This window comes from Solea solea, chromosome 8 (assembly GCF_958295425.1).
Source record: "Solea solea chromosome 8, fSolSol10.1, whole genome shotgun sequence".
Taxonomy (NCBI): domain Eukaryota; kingdom Metazoa; phylum Chordata; class Actinopteri; order Pleuronectiformes; family Soleidae; genus Solea; species Solea solea.
The window spans coordinates 2,789,836-2,814,087 of record NC_081141.1 but is presented as its reverse complement, the minus strand read 5'-3'; the positions used below and the strand labels follow the sequence as shown (position 1 = coordinate 2,814,087).

The 24,252-nt window shown below is 43.5% G+C and overlaps 1 protein-coding gene and 1 long non-coding RNA gene across 2 annotated transcripts in view; one reads left to right on the top strand and one right to left on the bottom strand.

Moving 5' to 3' along the window:
* Positions 1-16,086, top strand: part of hmcn2 (hemicentin 2) — a 48,500-nt gene extending 32,414 nt beyond the window's left edge. Inside the window, exons 58-81 of the mRNA XM_058635309.1 lie at positions 277-384; positions 472-606; positions 1,052-1,186; positions 1,267-1,536; positions 1,613-1,803; positions 1,904-2,117; positions 2,569-2,703; positions 2,805-2,995; positions 3,572-3,653; positions 3,757-3,927; positions 4,059-4,211; positions 4,953-5,090; positions 5,189-5,310; positions 5,417-5,657; positions 5,735-5,794; positions 5,913-6,032; positions 6,164-6,298; positions 6,447-6,566; positions 7,362-7,487; positions 11,967-12,095; positions 12,178-12,471; positions 12,567-12,686; positions 14,501-14,627; positions 14,721-16,086. Coding sequence (XP_058491292.1) covers positions 277-384; positions 472-606; positions 1,052-1,186; positions 1,267-1,536; positions 1,613-1,803; positions 1,904-2,117; positions 2,569-2,703; positions 2,805-2,995; positions 3,572-3,653; positions 3,757-3,927; positions 4,059-4,211; positions 4,953-5,090; positions 5,189-5,310; positions 5,417-5,657; positions 5,735-5,794; positions 5,913-6,032; positions 6,164-6,298; positions 6,447-6,566; positions 7,362-7,487; positions 11,967-12,095; positions 12,178-12,471; positions 12,567-12,686; positions 14,501-14,627; positions 14,721-15,102 — 3,899 coding nt within the window. The 3' untranslated portion in view covers positions 15,103-16,086. The remainder of the gene's footprint in view (positions 1-276; positions 385-471; positions 607-1,051; positions 1,187-1,266; positions 1,537-1,612; positions 1,804-1,903; positions 2,118-2,568; positions 2,704-2,804; positions 2,996-3,571; positions 3,654-3,756; positions 3,928-4,058; positions 4,212-4,952; positions 5,091-5,188; positions 5,311-5,416; positions 5,658-5,734; positions 5,795-5,912; positions 6,033-6,163; positions 6,299-6,446; positions 6,567-7,361; positions 7,488-11,966; positions 12,096-12,177; positions 12,472-12,566; positions 12,687-14,500; positions 14,628-14,720) is intronic.
* LOC131463554 (uncharacterized) overlaps positions 1-24,252 on the bottom strand; it is a 68,614-nt gene that overhangs the window by 1,974 nt on the left and 42,388 nt on the right. Inside the window, exons 3-4 of the long non-coding RNA XR_009241056.1 lie at positions 20,603-20,724; positions 12,219-12,435 (exon numbers count right to left, since the gene is read on the bottom strand). This is a non-coding gene — a long non-coding RNA (uncharacterized LOC131463554). The remainder of the gene's footprint in view (positions 1-12,218; positions 12,436-20,602; positions 20,725-24,252) is intronic.

Genomic DNA, 24,252 nt, shown 5'->3' with positions numbered 1-24,252 from the left:
AAAAAATTTTTTTTATGCAACCATGTAGTTCAATTTTACACATTTATCGTACGCCATTATGTCAGTATCAGTATTTGCTTTCTACCATACGCAACTAAAAATGTCACTTTTGCGGTGTAATAGTAACAATGAGCAACAATGCAACAAATCCTAAAAACACTAAAAACACAGGCACTGCACATTACAGTACATATACATATATATATGTATATATATATATATATATATATATATAAAAAGATATACATGCATCTCTTGGCTTGTTTTTCTTTGCAGGAGTGTTGGAGATAACGGCTGCTGTGCCGAGTCATGCGGGCAGATACACGTGTTCAGCTCGTAATCCAGCAGGAGTGGCTCACAAACATATATCTCTGACGGTGCAAGGTGGGTTTTACTGGGACCAGCTGCAGGTTTCACTCTGAGAACGTTGTGTATATACGATACGATATAAATGATATTTCCTGCGCACAGAGCTCCCAGAGATCAGGCCTATGGCGGAGGAAGTGCAGGTGGTGTTGCATCATGGGACAGTGCTACCCTGTGAGGCTCAAGGCTTCCCCAGACCATCCATCACCTGGCAAAGAGAGGGAGTTCCCATAGCAGCAGGTAAGGAACACATTGAATTTCACAGTTGAGAAAAAGATGCAGTTTTACTATAGTATTTATATGTGTGTAACTTTCTACCAACAAAATACGAGTTTAATTAAAAGTGCACCTTCTCTGTTGGATGGTAATGAATGACGGGCAGTGTACCCGACAGCAGGAGGAGGATTTTATTTTACATCATACAAAATTGCACAATTTTAGTGGATTAGTAGACAAAGCACATTCCCCATGTGTTCAATACGGAGCACGTCTTTAATCTTTCAAATATGGAACGGAAAGTCTCACTGCATTCTCACTGAAAACACGGCTCCTTTTTATGCATCAAAGTCCATAGAGAAAATCAGCGTTTTTAGCAGGTGGAAACCAGGTTCATTGCACATGTACATCCAAGTCTATTATTTCAGTGCTTAACTTTATACTCGGGTGGCTTTATGTTTAATCGCAGGTCACAGACTGGCTGTGCTCTCAAACGGAGCTCTGAAGTTTTCCCGCGTCACGCTCGGCGATGCAGGGACCTACCAGTGCCTGGCAAAGAATGAAGCCGGGGTAGCTGTGGGAAGAACCAAACTGGTCCTTCATGGTAACGGACTTTTCATCTCATTTTGAATGTTTTTTGTTTTACAAATGTGTAAAAATGCTGCTCGCATCATGCTTCCCCAGTTCCGCCGGTGCTGAGCGTGCCTCGCGTGGAGTACACTGCAGTGCTCGGCCAGCCGGCCAGTCTGGAGTGTGTCGCCGATGGGCAGCCTCAACCTGAAGTGACTTGGCACAAAGAGAGGAGGCCCGTGGTTGATGGCACACATGTGCATCTCTTTGCCAACGGGACTCTGGCGATAACTTCAACCCAGCGCAGCGACGCCGGCCTCTACACGTGCACCGCCAAGAACCTCGCTGGCAGAGCCAGCCAGGACATGCGGCTGATTATTCAAAGTGAGTGGACGCTCTTTGTGTTAGTCACTACTGAGATACTGACATGAAATCATGAACTCATGTTTTTGCATTTCAGTCCCACCCAAGATTCCTCCTGTGCAGACTGAGCTATCAGTGATCCAGGGATTTCAGGCTCTGCTGCCATGTGCTGCTCAGGGTTCACCAGAACCCAGAGTGTCCTGGGAGAAGGACGGCGTCACTGTGCCGACCCGGCCAGGCAAATTCACCGTCCTGCGGTCAGGAGAGCTAATCATTGAGAGAGCTGAGGTATAAACTCATATTTTTTGCCCTGCATTATAAACTACTCAATCACATGTCCGTTCAAGTCCGGGGTATATAATAAGGATGAGTGGCTTTCTTCACGCAGCCAGCGGACGCCGGAGTGTTCACATGCGTGGCCACGAACTCGGCAGGCTCGGCGAGACAAGACATTCGCCTGTCAATCAACATGAGGCCCGCCTTCAAGGAGCTGCCTGGTGACGTGACCCTGAACAAAGGACAGAGTCTGGCCTTGTCCTGCCACGCTCAGGGAACGCCCTCACCGGTCATCTCCTGGACGGTCAACAACAGCCCGTATGCAGGTAGTTTTTTATCTTGTCTGATATCCAGTGTTTATGTTTCATTTCAAACTTTTTTCTAATGCCATTTGATAATGGAATAATGAAGTTGAAAGCGAAGTGCACAACCATAACGGAGGACATTTTAGTACAATTATCAAATTTCACCTGGGCCAGTTTTTTTACTTCATTTTCTTCAAGTAGAAGTATTTTATTTATAGAGCACTTCATCATCTGTGAACAGGCTGGCCAATTACTGAGCTCTTGGCTTCCCGCCCTGGCAAACAACGCCATGGGTGCATTTAAGAGGAAGGGAGAGGAGTTATGTGTGCTACAGATGCCTACACAGCCATTTTCAAATCGGGCTGTGGAGAGGTTAACGATGGGCATTCGTTTCAAAGGCAATTTCAGCTATTTCAAGGCCATTTGGCCCCTGCTAGTACTGCACTGACACCACTGACTGTCAACGTTCCAGGCGCCTCCTTAGACGAGGCTGGCAGGAGCTCCATCATCATCGACAATGTGACCAGAGGTGACGCCGGGACCTACGTCTGCATCGCAGAAAACCGCGTGGGCTCCATCCGAGCGCTGTCATTTGTCCGCATCAGAGGTGAAGCTTTCTGTTTTACGAGTTCTTCAGGCGACGATGAATAATAATAACACTTTCTAATAATATATGCCCCTCTGTCAATATGTGTCGTGTGCCTGCAGAGCCTCCGGTGCTGAAGGGTGAAGCCCACATGTCTCAGACAGTCGTGCAGGGTGGCTCAGCGATGCTCGACTGTCCGGTCCACGGAGACCCCAGCCCCGTGCTCCGCTGGCTCCGGGACGGGAAACCCTTGCTCCGCTCCCTCCGAATTCAAGCACTCCGCAACGGCTCCTTAGTCATTTACAGCATCAGTGTAAATACTTTGCTCTTTAACATCCTCTCTACACAACGTCACTCAGACTTGAGTGATTAAGCTGTGCACACCGTTATGTTTCATGTTTTGGAGAACAGGGCAACAGCGTCCGTCCTCTCCCGGGTGGAGGAGCAGCGTGCGACTGTCCTGCAGCATCCTGCCTCCACCTAAATCAGATTCAACTAACTGCATTAGCGGCAGAGGGAGATGAAGAACAGGCGGCTGGATGTTCCCAGACTCTGCCCCTCTTCCCTTGGCCTATAACCTAGTTAGGTCTCTCACTGCTGCAGTAATTGCACAGCCTGCAGCCGAGTCTCCCTCACAGATAGATGACGGTCCTTCCCACAAAGCGCTCTGATGTGAAATTTCCACCTCCATGGCCAGCGATATCTATCATGACAAACAATTCAAGTCTCGATTGCCCAGTTGGAGAAAAAAAAATGCTATAATTTTTAACAAATTTAACCATAAATCCTGACAGTTTAGCCCTGAGGGTTTGTGTCTCTAACAGAAGATAATCATTCCTCCGAGCGCCAATTAAGACAAACTTTCCTCCTTCACCCGTTTGATTGGCAGGCTGCAGATGAGGGGGAGTACCAGTGTGTGGCAGAGAGCGAAGCTGGGACAGTGGAGAGGACCATTACTCTCAAGGTTCAGAGTGAGTTCTCCGTTTATATATTGTTTTTTTTGTTTTTTTATAATTAATTTCATGTCCGAGTGTTTGTAAACACCAGGACTTTTCTCTCTTCTCTCTCACACAGTCAACGGAGGCTACTCGACCTGGCAGGAGTGGAGTCCGTGCAGTAGCACGTGTGGACGAGGTTTCCAAGAACGAACGAGACTGTGCGACAACCCGGAACCGGCCAATGGGGGCAGATCGTGCAGCGGCTCGAGTATCGATTCTAGGAAATGTCAGACTGGTCTCTGTCCAGGTGCAAATCTTTTTTGTTCAAAGTACTTTAAAGCCATTTATTATAAGTGGTTAATTCTCTGAAGAAAACGTGTTAATTATTACACATATATCTCAACATTTGTGGTTTTTTTTGTGCTTGATGGGGAAAAGGAGAGTCTCCTCGCAGGACCAGAGGCAGCCTGATAGGCATGGTGAACGAGAGGGAGTTTGGCGTGTCCTTCCTGGAGGCCAACATCACAGACCATGCAGAGGAGGGAAGCAGCACTCTGCAGGCACGTCTGGACAACATCCCCCCCAGCGTGGGTGAGTGAAGGCACATTTCATCCCCCGAAGGTTTTCACTCTGTCAGAGAGAAACTACTTACATAACTTTTAAAAACAAACAACTATCTGTGATGTAGTTTGTTTACTTTCGAGACAGACAGATAGGTCCCAGCTCACCTCAACTCTACACGCTTTGGATGGTTTTCCATTACTATAAGACAGACTTCGAGAATAAAGTCTTAATTTACAAGAATAAAGTTGTAATATTGAAACCTGTTTTAGAAGAGGAGCATATTACGACTTTATTCTCATAAAATGTACGACTTTATTCTCGTAATAACCATTGTTAACCTTCAAAATCAATTTTAGCTAGCTCTTAGAGAGACTCACTTATTTGCGCCATTACAGGAAGTAAAAATAACAATAATTATGAATAATAAAAAAATAAAGTTCGATAAAATAAAAAAAATACTATGAATTTAGTCGTAAATTTACGAGAATAAAGTTGTGAATTTACGACTTTATTCTCCTAAATTAAGACTTTATTCTCAAAGTCTGTGGATTTTTTTCCCTCAATGTGGCCCTAAAACTCCATCATAGTTTCTATATAAAGGATTCAGCTTATACAGTAAATAATGTTACACTGTTCCTGTTTACATAGACTAAACGGGCAGAATAATAACATTAAAAACACCAACGACAAATGTTTGATTATATTTACGTATTACTTTAGATATTTCTGGGCTATAATCCTCACGTTGTTAACGCTGTTTTATCGCAGGTCCCTTGCTGCGAGTGCTCGTGTCCGTGTTTGCTCCCGTCTACTGGACCACGGTGTTACAGAGCGGAGCCGCCAGAAACGGCTTCTCTTTCACCCAAGGCCAGTTCAGACAAGAGTCTCAGCTGGAGTTTGAGACGGGTAAGACGTCATTTACAAAACAACCAGCAGATGGCATCAGTTACCTGTGATCGTTGCCACCAGCTCAATGAGGGTTATTTTTTTTACTTTCCACACAGGGGAAATCCTTCGTTTGACCCACGTCGCCCGGGGTCTGGATTCTGAGGGAGTTCTCCTCATTGACATAGTAATCAATGGATTTGTTCCTCCGTCATTATCGTCATCTCACCTGAGCCTTCAGGTGCGTTCACCGCTGATCCTTGTGTAATAATCTCAATTTGAGTATATGCTGACGTGCTTAAGCTCATCTACAGTTCCTCTGACACGACTGTGTTTGTGTCCTGCAGGAATTCGATGAGTCATATGTGCAGACGGGCCGGGGGCAGCTGCACTCGTGGTCGTCGCAGGCCCATCAGAGAGAAGGAAACCCTGTGGTGTTACGCTGCAATCACACCATTATTTACGAGGGCCTGGAGGAGCGCCAGGGCCCACTGCTCCAGCTGCTCAAGGTATCTGGGATGAACAGTGTCTACAACATGTTCACGCTCACGCTGGACTTCCACGTCACGGCCAGCCTTCTCATACCAGGTCTGTAGACGAACCTGCACTGATTTTTAACATTAGATGAAATACTGGGTCGACAATGCTGGACTTTCTGTTTGCAGACGGTTATGAAGACACATGCCCTAAAGGTTTCCTCCTCGACACAGCTTCCTACTGTGCTGGTATGCCGCTTTCCTCTTTTAGGCCTCATTTATCTTTTGGCAACGTTTATCTTTGGACGTTTTGTCACGGCGCCAGTTTCTTTTTTTTTTTCTAACGGTGATTAAATGTGGTTCTTAGATGAAGACGAGTGCGCACTGCAGTCTCCCTGCTCTCATTCCTGCAACAACATCATGGGAGGCTTCTCCTGTGCCTGTCCCTCCGGCTTCACCATCTCTACAGAGACCAACGCATGCCAAGGTGAAACTAAAAACAACATCACACAAACGCGAGGCTCTGTGATTAACAGTCGTGTCCTACTTTACCGCACAAGCCCCAACATCCATACAATCCTGTGCATCAACACGTGTTTTTAAAATAACGCCCTGCAGATATCGACGAGTGTTCCCAGGGTTCACACATGTGCCACTACAACCAGCAGTGTGTCAACACAGTGGGCACGTACCGCTGCCAGGCCAAGTGTGGGCCAGGATTTAAGCCCAGCGTCACGGGAACCAGCTGCGAAGGCAAGTCCCTGTGAATAAAGTGTCTGCTCAGCATGTCATACTTGACCCGATCTGCCGCTGCGCTCGTGCACTTCCCCTTCCCTGATTGACGTGGAATAATATTTACGTTTAGATTTATTCACCCAGATGCTCGATTTATACGTTTCAGATGTGGACGAGTGCCAGGAGTCTGCCGTCTCCCCGTGTCAGCATCAATGCCTAAATACTCTGGGCTCCTACCGCTGTATCTGTCACCCTGGATACCAGCTCTCAGGACAGCGCTGCATCGGTAAGTTAGATTACTACTCTCACTCACACAGGCGGAACAAACGTTACAAACGTTGTGGGTTTCCTCCCACAGTCCAAAGACATGCAGATTTGGGGACTAGGTAAAGTTGACACTCTAAATCAGTGGTGTCAAAGATACGGCCCGAGGGCCAGAACTGGCCCACCACAGGGTCCTATCCAACTCGCAGGATGAATTTGTGAAAATGTCATTTTATGATTAGACAGTTTATGTTTTGTAAAATAGATTCTTCATAGAATGTAAAATAAAGGGAACAATTTGGAGTCCATGTTTATGGGGTATTATGCTATTATTTTATATTTATATTTTTAAATATTATTAAAGCTATACTCTAAAAAACTCCAGTGCCTGTTGCCCCCAAAATACTTAAATAAACATGAGAAGAAATTCCTGCCGGAACAAAGGATCGACTTACTGACGTGCCTGTCACTAACTTCAGATATGATGTAGTTAATGTCAATAAAGCCGCCTTCCTTGTGCTCTCTCCTCCTCTCAGCTTCGAGCAGTTGTCAGGCAGTCTGTGTCGAGAGCACAGACACAAGGGGGTGGGATTTATTGCTTAAAGTGTAAGCTTTTTCCCCAGACAACTGAAGTTATTAATAGATATCTGGACTTAAAGAGTATTTCAACAAATGACACAGAAATGTTTCAAAAACAAATGACAGACTGGAGCTTTCAGAGTTTGTCAGACTGGGTTTTTTTTTCTTTTCAGTTATAAGAACAAACTGAACATTTTAAATACTTAAAATGAAAATGTTTGGTTGCATTTTTTTGCAGATATTAACGAGTGCATGAGAAACATTTGCCCAGCTCACCAGCAGTGTCGAAACACAGAGGGAGGATACCAGTGTTTCGACAGCTGTCCTGCTGGGATGACCAAAGCAGAGAATGGAGCCTGCATGGGTGAGTGCGTTCATACTTAAAGGAATACTTCCCCGATTAGCATTTAGCTTTGTATTAGTAGATTAGATTGAAAAACTGTGCTTCCCAACCTCAGTTTCCCCTGAGTCTCAAAATATCTTGTTACGTGCCCACCAGTGACACTTGGTCCTGTTAGCGTAACTGTTAGCAAAGATGGCGGACACTGTTTACATTCTGGGAATGAGGCCGAGTGGGTCTAAAAAGTGCGGAATTAGCATTGCCGTTTCAAGGCTCGGACCAAGTGTCAGAGGACTTCGGTGGCGCTGGTAATGGCGACACGCAGCAGCAGCAGCTCCCTTGTGTGTGTGGTTTTTTAACCTGTTTCGTCGTTTTTATGTCGCTACTAACGCTCACTTTAAGTCGATTCACAAGTGATAATCTGCAACTATGCCTCACCTTAGTTTGACGGGCCTCGCTGTCCTATGGATACTTTTATTCCACTTTATGTGCGGACTCTGTGAAAAGAGGGAGCCGCTCCGTTATGGCCGGGAGTTTCTCCTACGCTTCCGCAGCTCCGGAGAAGGTGTTGTGGACTCATCGGCAGTCCCCCCCGCGGAGATCATCCGGCGGGATCACACGGGAGGCCAGGGGTGGTCATCCAAGCCGACAGGCGTGAGGAAAAGGGGCAGACGTGGTGGAGTTCGCCAGCGCCTTAAAAGGCTGGGACACCGCCGTATCCCCCTGCCGACCATCATGCTTGCCAACGTCCAGTCTCTCCGCAACAAGGTGGATGAGCTCCAAGCTAACGTCAAGTTTCTGGAGGAGTATAAAAATGCTTGCCTCCTCGCGATCACAGAAACCTGGCTCAAGGATCACGACTCACAGTCCGACCTGAGGATCGACGGTTTTGGAGAGCCTGTTCGCCTGGACAGGGACCCCACAGTGACCGGCAAGTCCCTGGGAGGGGGACTGGCTCTCTATGTCAATCGGAGCTGGTGTGGAAATGTGATTGTCAGGGAGAGTCTTTGTGCTCCGGACATCGAACTTCTCTCTGTTTCGCTTAGGCCCTTTTATCTACCAAGGGAATTCACTCAGCTATTTGTCACACTGGTATACATTCACCCTAAAGCTAATGTGGACAATGCTGTTCGGGCTATCACTCGCACAGTGCTACAGCTACAAGCTTTATCGCCAGACGCTCCTAACTTTATTATGGGTGATTTTAATAACTGTAAACCAGGGAAACACCTGGGGAACTTTCACCAGTATGTGACATGTACAACGAGACTTAATAAATGTTTGGATCTGTGCTATGGTTCCATAAAAGGAGCTTACAAGTCCCTCCGGAGAGCTTCACTGGGTGCGTCAGATCATAACACTGTCTATTTGGTTCCGTCCTACAAATCCGTCCTGAAGAGACACAAGCCGGAACGAAGATTAGCTCCGGTCTGGACGGAGGAGTCTATCGGGCGGCTCCAGGATTGCTACGCTTGCACGGACTGGGACTTGTTTAAAAATTCGTGCAAGACTGTGGATGAAATTACAGAGACGGTTTCTGACTATGTTAAATTTTGTGAGGAGTTATGTATCCATAAAAAATCTATCTCCATTTTTCCTAACAATAAGCCATGGGTCTCAAAATCAGTCAAAAACACTATTAACAAGAGAAACATAAGTTTTAACATAGGTGATATGGATACATACAAGGAGCTACAGAAGCAGGTCAGGAAAGAAATAAAACTTGCCAAGCAGCAATATAAGGATAGGGTGGAGAACCTGTTCAGCACTGGCAGTGCACGCCCTGCGTGGGAGGGGGTGAAATCCTTGCTGGGGACGCAGCCCCATAAGCGTAATATCTCCCTAAATGTGATGTCTGATTACGACCTGGCAAATGAATTAAATATTTATTCAGACCGTTTTAATGTCCACGATTTTAGCAATGAACTGTCTGCGTTCATGAGCGCTACGCCAGTGCCGGACAGCACTGTGACGGTGCATGTTGACCAGGAGAGGGTACAGCGAGTGTTCCAGAGGGTAAAGGAGAGGAAAAGTCCAGGTCCTGATGGGATTGGAGGTCGGGTCTTGAGGAACTGCGCCGAACAGCTGGCAGGAATCTTCAGCTTTATTTTCTCCTGGTCACTCCAGACTCACAGTGTCCCCCGCCTGTGGAAGGACTCAATTATTGTCCCCGTGCCCAAAAATAAATGCACAAAGACACTGAATGACTTTAGACCCGTTGCTCTTACCTCCTTGGTAATGAAGTCTTTTGAGAGGATTGTGAAAGACGAGCTCCTGAACACTGTGCAGGCAAACTTGGACCCTCTCCAGTTTGCGTACCGGGCAGGGAGGGGGGTCGATGATGCAATAATCACTCTTATTAATATGATTGTGGCGCATTTAGAAGAGGCCAAAAGCTTTGTTCGTCTGCTTTTTATTGATTTTACATCTGCCTTTAACTGTATCCAGCCCCATATTTTAGCCGAGCGTCTCTTAAATTATAATATCGACAGGAGTCTTATTTACTGGCTGATGGATTTTTTAACTGTCAGATCACAACGGGTCAGGGCCAATGGCGTTCTGTCTGATGTTCTCTTCTCCTCCACCGGCTCTCCTCAGGGATGCGTCCTCTCCCCTCTCTTATTCGTCCTATACACGAATGCATGCCGGAGCTCACACGAGAAACGCCACATTGTAAAGTTCGCTGATGATTCAGTGATCGTGTCCCTCCTCAGCCATGATGACCCGGTGCCCGGCCCTGTAGTGGAGGATTTTATCCAGTGGTGTAAATCGTCTTTTCTCACCATCAATGTCTCAAAAACGAAGGAAATGACGATTGATTTTAGGAAGTCCCGCCCAGCCACTGTCCCCCTGTCGATCAACGACCAAGCTGTAGAATCTGTCCAGCAGTATAAATATTTGGGGACAGTAATTGATGACAGGCTGTCCTTTGAGCATCAGATTGATGCAGTGTGTAAAAAGGCCAACCAGCGCATGTACTTTCTCCGCAAGCTCAGGAACATAAACATGGACTCTAAATTCATGGAAATGTTTTATTCTTGTTTTATCGAATCTGTCCTGACTTTTGCTTTTATTTGCTGGTTTGGGTCAATTAACCTGAAGAACCGCAACAGACTTCAGGGCATAGTCAGAGTGTGCAGTAAAATTGTTGGTGCTCCACTGAAAGACATTTCCTTGCTGTACAAAACTAGGGCCCTGAATAAAGCCAGACTCGTCCTGACCGACCCTAGCCATCCCTTGGCACCTGAATTTAAACTGCTCCCATCCAGACGCAGATTTCATGTGCCAAGATGCAGGACCAACAGATTTAAAAATACCTGGGTTCCAGTGGCCATTGGCCTTCTTAACAATTGACAGCACTGTGGTCACTTTAAATCCTGTTTCTTCCAGGATGGCATGGTTGCACTTTATTGGTTGTTTTATCTATTTTAATAACTATTGTTAATTGTTGTCCTGTGTATGTATTTTATTGCTATTTCTATTATTAGCGTATGTTGTGTCATTGTTGTACTTGGTTTTTACTGTTGTCTTACGCTGCTGGCTGCACTACAAATTGCCCTCCGGGGACAATAAAGATCTCTTGACTTGACTGGTGGGCACGTAAAAAAAGAATGTAAACAGTGTCCGCCATCTTTGCTAACAGTTATGCTAACAGGACCAAGTGTCACCGGTGGGCACGTAAAAAAAAGAATGAAAACAGTGTCCGCCATCTTTGCTAACAGTTATGCTAACAGGACCACGTGTCACTGGTGGGCACGCAACAAAAGAATGTAAACAGCGTCCGCCATCTTTGCTAACAGTTATGCTTACAGGACCAAGTGTCACTGGTGGGCACGCAACAAAAGAATGTAAACAGCGTCCGCCATCTTTGCTAACGGTTATGCTAACAGGACCAAGTGTCACTGGTGGGCACGCAACAAAAGAATGTAAACAGCATCCGCCATCTTTGCTAACGGTTATGCTAACAGGACCAAGTGTCACTGGTGGGCACGTAACAAAAGGATGTAAAGAGCGTCCGCCATCTTTGCTAATAGTTATGCTAACAGGACCAAGTGTCACTGGTAGACACGTTACAAAGAAAAGAATGAAGATATTTCTAGACTCAGAGGAAACTGAGGTTGGGAAGCACAATTTTTCAAAAACACTGCCCCTATTCTACTAATATGAAGTTAAATGCTAATTGGTGAAGCATTTCTTTAATTTTTGCTGACTTTCTTTAGGGTGTTAGTGTTCCATTTTTTTTTTAAATTCATAAACCATAATACATTTTTTGAGACCTCGGCATCAGACTCTCAGCTATAAAAGTCTCCGACTGCCTTCATGACCTCAAACTCTATTTTAAATGACACAACCCGGTCACATTTCAAAGGATTGTTTGTAGTCTAGAGAAACCAGACTACTTGGCCTTCACAAAGCTTTTTTTACAATCTGTTAATGATTATGAAACAGGAATCATCCGACTAAAGAAAGAAAAGTCTGACTCATGCTGTGTTTTTCTGTCAGATATTGATGAGTGCCAGGATGGGAGTCACATGTGTCGCTACACGCAGATCTGTCAGAACACGGTCGGAGGTTACGGCTGCGTGTGTCCCAGAGGTTACCGATCCCAGGGAGTAGGCCTCCCATGTCTGGGTACGATATCTGCCACTGAACAGCGACGCTGTAGTGAGACGCACACATCGCAGACCAACGTGAGTCTCTTTCTACCTTTCAGACATCGACGAATGCCTGCAGACACCGAACCCTTGTGCCTACCAGTGCCGTAACGTGCCGGGCAGCTTCAGGTGCTCGTGTCCTCCCGGCACTGTGCTGCTTGGGGACGGACGCTCCTGTGCGGGGCTGGAACGAGGCCAGGCGTTTTCGAATGGGACCCGAGTCAGAGCGAGACTCCGCCCTCAGCTCGTGTCTTCTCTGGGGAGGCCCATCCTGTCCCGCTCTAACGGAGTGTCTCGCATCACCAGGCAGTCGTGTCCTGCGGGGTACACCAACAGAGACGGAACATGTGTTGGTGAGTGTACTGGCGGAAACAAACCAGAACAAAATGTCCACAGGACAGGTCTTCGTCGGCCTCGTTGAGTCACATCCTCTCGTTTCTCTGTGCAGATGTGGATGAGTGTGTGTTCAGGAAGCCGTGTCAACACGAATGCCAGAACACCATCGGCAGTTTCCGGTGTCTGTGTCCACCAGGATATCAGCTCTTACCAAACGGAAGGAGCTGTAAAGGTACATATATACGTGTGTGTATATATATACACTACCGTTCAAAAGTTTGGGGTCACATTGAAATGTCCTTATTTTTGAAGGAAAAGCACTGTACTTTTCAATGAAGATAACTTTAAAGTAGTCTTAACTTTAAAGAAATACACTCTATACATTGCTAATGTGGTAAATGACTATTCTAGCTGCAAATATCTGGTTTTTGGTGCAATATCTACATAGGTGTATAGAGGCCCATTTCCAGCAACTATCACTCCAGTGTTCTAATGCTACAATGTGTTTGCTCATTGGCTCAGAAGGCTAATTGATGATTAGAAAACCCTTGTGCAATCATGTTCAGACATCTGAAAACAGTTTAGCTCGTTACAGAAGCTACAAAACTGACCTTCCTTTGAGCAGATTGAGTTTCTGGAGCATCACATTTGTGGGGTCAATTAAACGCTCAAAATGGCCAGAAAAAGAGAACTTTCATCTGAAACTCGACAGTCTATTCTTGTTCTTAGAAATGAAGGCTATTCCATGCGAGAAATTGCTAAGAAATTGAAGATTTCCTACAACGGTGTGTACTACTCCCTTCAGAGGACAGCACAAACAGGCTCTAACCAGAGTAGAAAAAGAAGTGGGAGGCCGCGTTGCACAACTGAGCAAGAAGATAAGTACATTAGAGTCTCTAGTTTGAGAAACAGACGCCTCACAGGTCCCCAACTGGCATCTTCATTAAATAGTACCCGCAAAACACCAGTGTCAACATCTACAGTGAAGAGGCGGCTGCGGGATTCTGGGCTTCAGGGCAGAGTGGCAAAGAAAAAGCCATATCTGAGACTGGCCAATAAAAGAAAAAGATTAAGATGGGCAAAAGAACACAGACATTGGACAGAGGAAGACTGGAAAAAGTGTTGTGGACGGATGAATCCAAGTTTGAGGTGTTTGGATCACAAAGAAGAACGTTTGTGAGACGCAGAACAAATGAAAAGATGCTGGAAGAATGCCTGACGCCATCTGTTAAGCATGGTGGAGGTAATGTGATGGTCTGGGGTTGCTTTGGTGCTGGTAAGGTGGGAGATTTGTACAGGGTAAAAGGGATTCTGAATAAGGAATGCTATCACTCCATTTTGCAACGCCATGCCATACCCAGTGGACAGCGCTTGATTGGAGCCAATTTCATCCTACAACAGGACCATGACCCTAAACACACCTCCAAATTGTGCAAGAACTATTTAGAGCAGAAGCAGGCAGCTGGTATTCTATGGGTAATGGAGTGGCCAGCGCAGTCACCAGATCTGAACCCCATTGAGCTGTTGTGGGAGCAGCTTGACCGTATGGTACGCAAGAAGTGCCCATCCAACCAATCCAACTTGTGGGAGCTGCTTCTGGAAGCGTGGGGTGCAATTTCTCCAGATTACCTCAACAAATTAACAGCTAGAATGCCAAAGGTCTGCAATGCTGTAATTGCTGCAAATGGAGCTTTCTTTGACGAAAGCAAAGTTTGATGTAAAAAAAATCGTATTTCAAATACAAATCATTATTTCTAACCTTGTCAATGTCTTGACTCTATTTTCTATTAATTTCACAACGTATGGTGGTGAATAAGTGTGACTTTTCATGGAAAACACAAAATTGTTTGGGTGACCCCAAACTTTTGAACGGTAGTGTATATATATATATATACACATATATAAAGTGAACGTTATGGACAGAACTGCCAATAAAGGGAAGTCCTGTTTTTTTACACTTGCTTTATCTGTTGCTGATATGCAAAAGTTAATCAAGTAGGTTAAATATGTATAAAATAAACCAAACTGTTTTCTTTTAACCTGTAGACATTGACGAGTGTGTTGAACAAGGCATCCAGTGTGGACATAATCAGATGTGTTTTAATACCAGAGGAGGATACCAGTGCCTGGACACTCCCTGTCCCGCGTCCTATCAGACAGGCAGAAGCCCCGGGTAAATAGAAAACAATTCAGGTGTATCAGTTGTTGCATATTTACATTTTAATGTGTCAGTGACGCTCTACTCTCTGCGGTTGACTTTTAAAAGGACCTGCTACAGACCCTGCTCCCTGGACTGCGCCACGGGAGGCTCGACTCTGCTTCTGCAATACAAGCTGCTCACTCTTCCCTCGGGCATCCCGGCCAATCACAACGTGGTGCGACTGTCCGCCTTCTCCGAGTCCGGAGTCCTGCAGGAACGCACCGCTTTCACCATACTTGAGCAAGAGTCAGAGGTGGGCTCGATGACGGGCCGCGTGTTCGGCATCAGGGACGAGGCGGGCAGGGGAATCATCTTCACCCTGCGGGTCTTGGACAGACCCGGACTCGTGCGGCTCAAGGTGCAGGCCACCACCATCTCTCTCCAGGGCCGCATTACCTACCAGAGCATCTTCATCATCTACATCTCCATCTCAACATACCCCTACTGAGCTGCTGTGCTGCTTTACAGATGACTCTGCCCACAGTGGCCCATTAGAAACCACTCACCCACGCGAGGAAATAAGACACAAACAGTACATATACAAGGACAGGTGGACGTGGTTATGAAGTGGATTTCATGGAGATGAGAAGCCCCCCCAGGTCTGTGACTGACACGTCACAGTAGATAAAGCTCTGCCGTTTTTAAATGTTGCCTTCAGTGGGAGGTGAATGAATTATAGCGTAGATCATACTCGACTGAAGACGTGGATGAACACACAAATGACACAATTTCATCCGGTTTGATCAATATCTGAAAATGCACAATACAAAGAAACGTAATCACCAACCAAGCACTGAATTATTTTCTGTCCATCTGTCATTTTGTGTTTCAAATGTTGAATATCTAGTTCTGGGAGACACTCATATTTACCTAAGCCTATCACACGTCTTTGTTCTAGTAGTTTGTACAATGTTTCCTCTATCACTTTAATTTATTGAAGTCCTTTGAACACATCACTGGTTCAAACAGTCTCCTGACACAGAGGGTTCGGGCTTGTACCTGAAATGACAAACCTTCAGCGACGCGTTCTAACAGTGGCTTGTATCCATCGAGCTAGCGACAGTGTTTAATCTCTCATTATGTGTTTTTTGTACTCTTTTCTAACCATTTCTTCTTTTTTTATCACGTGACAAACGTACGGTGCTGTTCTGAATGTATGCACATGTATTAAGTGGTGCTGGAGTCACAGAGGAAACAGATGCCACAGTGTTGGACTGCACTTACAGTTTCTATCATTATTTTCTGCATGTGCGATGCTGTTCAGTAACCACAGGCACCATTAATGGCACCGCTGGTGCAAACTGGTGCAAATCGGAAAAAAGGGAAGTCAAATGTTTCCCCTGCTCTTGCAGATTAAATAAATATTTTTCTGTAAAATATTTTTGTTGTAAATGATTGTCAAATATTTGTAGAAATAAAATCAACAACACTTGTTTTTGTCTCGGGTATTACTCCTGCATTACTGCTGCAAACAGGCATTACTAACTATTACAGCTGCAACTAATGATTATTTTCATAATCTATTAATCTGTCGTTTATTTCCTCGATTAATCGTTTGGGCAATAAAATGTCAGCAAAACCGTGAAAAATGACGATCGGTGTTCGTCAAACCTGGAAATGATGATGTTATCAAATGTCTTGTTTTGTCCACAAACCAAAATGATTCACTTGATTCTTTGTTCCGAACAATGCCGAACTGTAGATTAGTTAAAAAGACTGAACAATCCTAAAAATGTTGGTTAATCAATAAACAATTACCAGGGAAATGTCTAAAATCTCAACATTTAACAGAGGAGTCTGTTGTATTTAGCATCACAAACCCTCCCACTGTGTTTCAGTGCAGTGACTGTGTCAGGCGGAGTCTGTGCTCCGCTCATGGAGGAAGTACTGAACAAATGGTTTTAATTAACTGATTCTAATGATTCAGTTAAATAGAAAACAACTTCTTTACAAGTCACTAGTCACTCGTTTGTGTGTGTTTGTGTGTGTGTGTGTGTCGCTTGTAAAACAAAGTCACCGCAGTTTCATTCAACTGACTCCGCCCACGTTGAGTAGGTATTTTTTTTGTAGTCGAAAACCAACCTAAACCGTGCCGTAGCGAGGCGAGGTGAGCCGGCAACATAGTGGAAAAGGAAGCTGAGATTACAAACAACAACAATGTCCCTGTGTAACAACACTGGCGTATATAACTAAAATGGCTCTGCTTTGGTATGAGGAAGTCATTTATTGCAGGTACTACAGTGAAATAACTGCAGTAATTCTATTATTGTTATTAAACTGTGGCTCTTTTACACTGATTATCTTAAATGTCACATGGGGTTTTACTCTTGTGCAACTGGTGTTGTCATCCCTGCCATGTGTTTGGCTTCTGCTTGAAATAACTGTTAGATCCGAGGGAGAAAAACACAAATAATATTGAACAGCTTGGCATCCCTACAGGGGGGAATTCCAACATTCCCCCCTTTTCTAAACAGACACTGTTGGAGTCGCTGGATACCTGACTACACTCTGGAAAAACACTGTTGTATGGAACCGGTCCATTCTTGGACACGAGTGTATAGTCATGAAGAAAAAGAAAGACAAATAAACAGCTTTTATTTGCGGTTCATGTCTCTGAAATCAGTAACAGATCCGTGGATCAAGCCAGAGAACAAGTGTTCGACAAGGCCTCTGTATTGTGTGTTTGATTCTGATCAGCTAAACAAATGCTCGAGTCCACACACACATGAACCCCCTTCCTGATATATGAAGTTGTAAGTAATGTGATTAAAAATGATATTTAAAAGAAAGGCAGAAGAAAACAGGCATTACTTTACAGAGAGAAACAGCAGGACTGGGAGCTGCTGGTCACTCATTAAGGTTTCATAAAGCTTAACTAATTGTGCAACACGTGGATATACTGGAAGTTAGACTGGAGGCCTTCCCCTCCCCTCTCTATAAAACACACAGGTATTAGTGGGAATGAATGCTTACGGCTGCGTGATGGCTCCCAGTTCCATCTCCCCTACCGCTTTACACAGTCAGGATGTCAGGAGAGATGGGGACTCACTGTGCTTTGCTCACTAATGAGCACAACACTCACTACTGCCTGTTAGAAAGTATAAGCGATGGAGCTCAGAGCATACGAAACCTGCAAATGAAAGAATTCTCATTTCAAATCGTACAAAAGTTTTTTATGCTTGAAGGAGGGGAAGATGTTGGCAAATCAATAAAAAAGAGTAAATGCGATGGAAACCTAATATTCAGCGAATAAAAAGGACGGTGTTTAGGAATCACAAGTGAAACATTACTCGATGGGACGTGGTCTGTGTGGACTGATAAAGAAACCACAACCAAATGGGAAGCAGTTCTGAACTCGCTTGGCTCCCTCTTTAATTACGTGATCCAGTTGCACTTTCTTATCTTGGTGAACTGACTCTCAATATTTGCTTTACAGCAGTGTAAAGGAAACACATGTGTATTCTCTTTTACAAATTAAAAAAAACAAAAATATAAATATATAAAAATATCTATATAGATATATATGTATATATATCTATATATACACACATACATATACATAAATACATATATGTATATATATATATATATATATGTATATGTATGTATGTATATATATATATATACACATATACGTGTATATATATATATACACATATACACACATATATATATATATATATATATATATATAAAATAGATCAAGATGCACTGATCCAATTCTTTTTGTTCAGCTAACTAACAAATCCCTGGTAAATATAATGATGTAACCATACTTTTACATCATGAATAAAGTGAAGCCAACATTTTGAAAGGGTAGTCAATAAAAAACACACACACGCCCTTCTGTTTTGAGGTATTAGTAATCTTGCTTGGTTGAACTTGGGGTAGTATCTTGGTCCTGTTAGCGTAGCAGTTAGCAAAGATGGCGGACACTGTTTACGTTCTGGAAATGAGGTCCGGTCCCCCTGCGAGTGGGTCTAAAAAGTGCGGGAATAGTGTTGCAGTTTGAAGCCTCGGACCAACGCTAACTGCGCGCTTTTTAGACCCACTCGTAGGGGGATGGTATGTAAACAGTGTCCGCCATCTTTGCTATCAGTTACACTAACAGGACCAAGTGTCACTGGTGGGCACGTAACAAAGAAAAGAATGAAGATATTTCTAAACTCAGGGGAAACTGAGGTTGGGAAGCACAATTTTCCAAACATACTAGCCCTATTCTAGTAATACAAAGCTAAATAGTGCATGTTTTTGTTGCTTCACAATTGAGCTGCCTGTTTTATTTCAAAGTTACTCCAATCCTTTCTCATTTCAGGTGATTTTGGATAAACTGCCCAGTCTTGATTAAGTTCACGCATGTCTTGTTAGCCTCTACTTTCTCGTGTATATCGTTTCACAGCTCGTGTTTTGCTCCTCACCCTCTCTAGTACTTTCTGTCATAGCTGGGGGCAGATTCAAAAACATGGGAAGCTGAGTCACCTCTGCCTTATCGTAGTGCTTGTTCATGTCTTGACCTAAGCCTGATTAAACCTTTGAAAATGTTACTCTGGTCTTGAGTTGTGCACCCGAGTCCCGTGTTGGTGCCAGCGACGATGTAATGGCGAGAGTGCGGCTTTGCTAATCACAAAAGCCAAGAGAGTGACGCACACAAATCTGCCGTCTAACTGCAGACGTCATTTTGATGCAAGTGATGGGTTTGACTGCAGAGAGGAATCCTATGACAACACCAGAAAGATATTCCTGCAAAAATAGCTAGAAATTGATCCAATTGCATGGTTATGGCTGGAGACGAGATAAACAAACAGCTTAACATAAGATACACTGTTGTTATATAACTTGTGTTTCTCTCTCCATCCACATATCAGATGACATACACGTACCGTGACGGTTTTGTGTACTTATCTGTCAAAGCTGTGAAAGAGCAGATGTACCGATTTGCTAAGTAACGATGTTAACATAACAAAGCGTCCGCATGAGATCATGTGTTACTCATCCAAGAGGTTGGTTTAAATTTCTTTGACACGGCGCAAAGGCGTGTCATAATAGGACAACAAACTCTTTCTCAACTGCAATCCAAACCAAGTAATGAACATGAGTAATGCACCAGCACCAGGCGGCCGTAACTCCGCTGTCTGCGTCCACATGTGGGGAGACTGAGTAATTCTGTGATGTGGGGGATTGCGAGCTAAGTACTGGACACTGTGTTGCACAGATTATTGCTAGAAATGTTTGTATCAAGTATCGAGTTCAGAATAACAACGGCTCAATAACTGCAGTTGAGTAAACTGTGAGTAATGGTGAGGCTGGTCAACAGTCCGACGTCTCCGTGTTTGCTCGAACAAGCCTGAGCTCTGACTCCACGTTAACACGCACAAGAAGAGCTTCATCTGGCGCCAAAGGTGCAAATGCAATCACGCTGCGCGCCGCGCTAAAGACACAAAGATGTTGGCAACGCGTTCCAAAACCATTACGCGCGTTTACTAGCGCTCACTCTGTCAACATCACACTCCAGCGTGGAGACAAATCTCTGTAACTGAAGTGGATTCTCTTCGGCGTGTTTATACGCAGAGCATGAGCCCCACTGGAAACTACTCGCGCACGGGAGAAGAGGATGTGATGATAATATTTACTTGTTGCCATAGCAGCAGTCAAATGTACATTCATAAAAATATCTTTAAAGTAGGTCGGGGAAAACTTATAATGCACACAGTTTGGCCTTTGTGTTTGAAACTACTGTATTTACATTAAACTGAAGCTGATACCTGAGGGCACAGGAGTCAGTGCTTCCATGAGCTCATGCATTCCACATACAATCACCTACAACACAGGCAGTAAGAGAACTTGCACCTTGTGTGGTACACGCCTCCACCTCAGCGTGACAATATTTCCTGCATACATAAGGGAAACGGCTTGCCAAGAACACCAATGAGTGTTGGACCAGTGTTTACCTTTATAGTCCAGTAAGTGACTTCACGAGGCCGTCTGTGGCGTACACAGCCAGTGATGATATCATTAGGACAATCACGCCGCAGCCAACCACCCACAACGCGGCTTCATTTTGATTCAGTTCCTACAGGAAATGCAAAAAGACAGCAGCTTGTCAATATCTGCGATCGCACTTTGAAGTGTTCGTGGCGCGTTGGCTGGAATGCAGCTGTTGTGTGTGTTTTTTTTCATGTGGCCCAGACGCTGACTTCATCTCCACAACGCTTACCACAGTAGTTCCATCCATCCTGCTTCCCAATCTGCCAGCCAAGCCCCGCTTCCTACCATTACTCATGGGGTCTGCAGATGAGGTGGAAAAACAAGTATCAAACTGTTCCATTTTGTAGCTACGGATGGAAAGAGGTAAAAACTGCCACCACCTGCTGAAGCCACACAGTTCCTTGGACGCATTCCATACAAAGTCTTAAAGCTACTGTTTTGGGTTTGGTTTTTACAGTTAATATCATTCACGTCAGCCCAGGAATTACAGCCCCGACAACTGACGCCAGGTTTTCTTGTTCCTCACATTCACATTTTTTCCGAGCAAAATGACTCTCCAGGTTGAGATAAAAAAAACAGCTATTATATAAGCGCTCACCGAAAAGGGCCAAGAAAATTAAAATAAAACAATCAGGGCCCCGACATCAAGGCTCGTCTGTGTGTGTGGGACAAGTGGCTTAGTGAAAGGAAGATTTACTCACCCTGTCAGACTAGTTCAGTCTCCAACTGCTGCTCAAAGTAGGAACCGACATATTACCGAGAGCAACGGTGTCAAACTCAAATGACCTGGGGACCAATGAGCAAGTACAGAAAAAAGAGTGGGCAAAAAAACAACAGTTCCGTCGCGTGTTTGGCAATATGAGCTTAAATTATAACATAAAATATAATCTTGAAATTGCAAAGCTATCCATAATTATGGAAGAGGATTAGAGCCAAACAGGAAACAAATATTTGAGTTCTGAGTTTAAAGTCAGAATTCTGAGAATAAAGTCAGAATTCTGAGTTTAAAGTTTAAAGTCAGAATTCTGAGAATAGTCAGAATTCTGACTGAATTCGCAGTTTAAAGTCAGAATTCTGACTGGATTCGCAGTTTAAAGTCAGAATTCTGAGAATAAAGTCAGAATTCTGAGAATAAAGTCAGAATTCTGAGTTTAAAGTTTAAAGTCAGAATTCTGAGAATAAAGTCAGAATTCTGAGTTTAAAGTCAGAACTCAATGTTTTTTTTGTGTGGCCCTAATCCTCTTCTGTACACGATAACAGAATTTCACAGAATTTAAAAGCAAAATTGCTTATTTTGACCTTTTAACATAGAGCGATGCACAAGCGCACTTTGCATTATCGTAATTACGTGACAGTTTGTGGTATGAAAATGAGAAGTTGCACGTCAAAGACGACGTGTGGTTATTACGGTAATTTCACTGGCGCCTTTGCAGTACGCTGGAGCATCTTTGTCGTCAGAGAGTTGGAAAAACTGCCTGTGCATAGTTTCCTTCTTTTTTTTGGCCTGTTTTTGGACATTGAGACAAAAACTGAAACAAATTGTCATTTTAAACATGTTTCATACTGTTCAAACTTCAAATTTAACACACAAAACCTGGTGTTTATGTACAGCTACAGTGTTTTACTTTTTTTTTCTTAATTTTAAATTTAAACATGCAGTAAATTGTAAATAACTGCCAGATATTGGACGTTATTCTGGGAAAATGGGCAAAAGCACTTAGTCACAGGGCATTTTCTACCCCTATTGTGGTTAAAATAAGCAAAAAAATAAGAAATAAATCTAAATTTAAGTCAATAACGATGTGGACGACTGTAATTAAAACACCAAACAAGCTTATATATGCCATTTAATGTTGAATGTAATATATTTAATAAGACTATTGTTAAAATATTGCATTTTGCAGTTTTTATTAGAACATGATATTAAGTGATGGGCTGCCTGTAATTGTTTGGGGGGGGCTTATATAGACTGGATATTTATCAATGGCTGGGAGAAGTGATTTAGTGATTTTTTTATGAATTATTTTTATTTATTGACACAGCAAATAGTGGCGAGCCAACAGTGAACAGGCACTGGACAGCAGCCTCAGTATATGAGGCGCCTGCTCGACACCAGGTGAGCTGCAGCCTCTCCAGAGACACATTAAGAATGGGTGAGCTCAGAGCAGGGGTATTTTTCCACTAGTGTCCACCAGAGAAAGCCAAGTAAGTGACACAAGTTGGCGAGTATTAGCAGCTGCATGATTCCCACTGTATACTAAACTTTAGCTAAGCATGAGCCGAGAGCACTGTGACCTGCTTTCAGTCGCATTCATTCACCCAAAAATGAAGTCTGAGTTCAGTTATTGTTATTATTATCATTATTATTACCACTACTACTATTACTTCTACTTCTACTACTACTACTACTACTACTACTACAACAACAACAACAACAACAGGGCTGGGTGATATAACCAAGAAATATCACAATAAAAGGTCTTTATTTATTATATGTAATTAGAGCTGGACAATTTTAAATAAATATCTAATTGCAGTTATTTTGAAACTGCAACTGAAAGGAACTGCAATATGACTCACTTTTTATCTAATAATTCCAACTTTGTATCTCATAATTATAACTTTGTATCTCATGATTATGGCATTTTATCTCATAATTATGACTTTATCTCATAAATATGACTTTTTAACTCATAATTATGACTTTTCAGCTCATAATTTTAACTTTTATCTCATAATTTCGACGTTTTATCTCATAATTTCGACTTTTTATCTCATAATTATAACTTTTTATCTCATAATATGACTTTTTATCTCATAATTATGACTTTTCATCTCATAATTGTAACTTTTTATCTCATAATTTCAACTTTTTATATCATAATTTCAACTTTTTTATGTCATAATTTCAACTTTTTATATCATAATTTCAACTTTTTTATCTCATAATTTCGACTTACTTTGAGGATATTTTTATTATCAAGGCTAAGTTTAGGGCTTCCATATTTTCCTGTCTCCACATGAGCAAACAAATTCAGCTAAAGCAAATTTAAGTAAATAAATCCCCTCCTGATAATCTGCAGATTGCATCAGCCTCTCCACCACCGTGTTACAGATTCGTCCAAACATGCTTGCTGTCCCCTCAGGATATTTAGCGTCTGCCTCATTAGCGCAGCCAAAGCCTCCATTTTCCAGACACACAGTTGTTCACTTATCACTCTGCTGAGATTTACTGCCCTGTTGGATAGGTAATTGCCAATCCTTCTCCTGTGATTACACTCAGACACAACCCATAAGACGTTGATAACGAAGCACTTTCTCACGCCAAAGCCACCGCAGAGGCAGCAACACAGACATCAACAGAAACACAACTTTGCAAACAAGATATAATAAAATCCTGCTCAGCACCAGGGAAACTGTAATGTTACTACAAACTGATAGAAATCAGTAAAAGACTGAGATTGCAGTTGCAATAATTCAGATTGGACTGCACACTGCTTGTGTGTGTGGATACTTGTATTTGGTACCTCTCTAGGACCTTTTCTGGCATAAGCACCAACCTTGTCAGGACCAGCAGTCCTCATGGAGACCAGAACCAGAACCTCATCTCAGA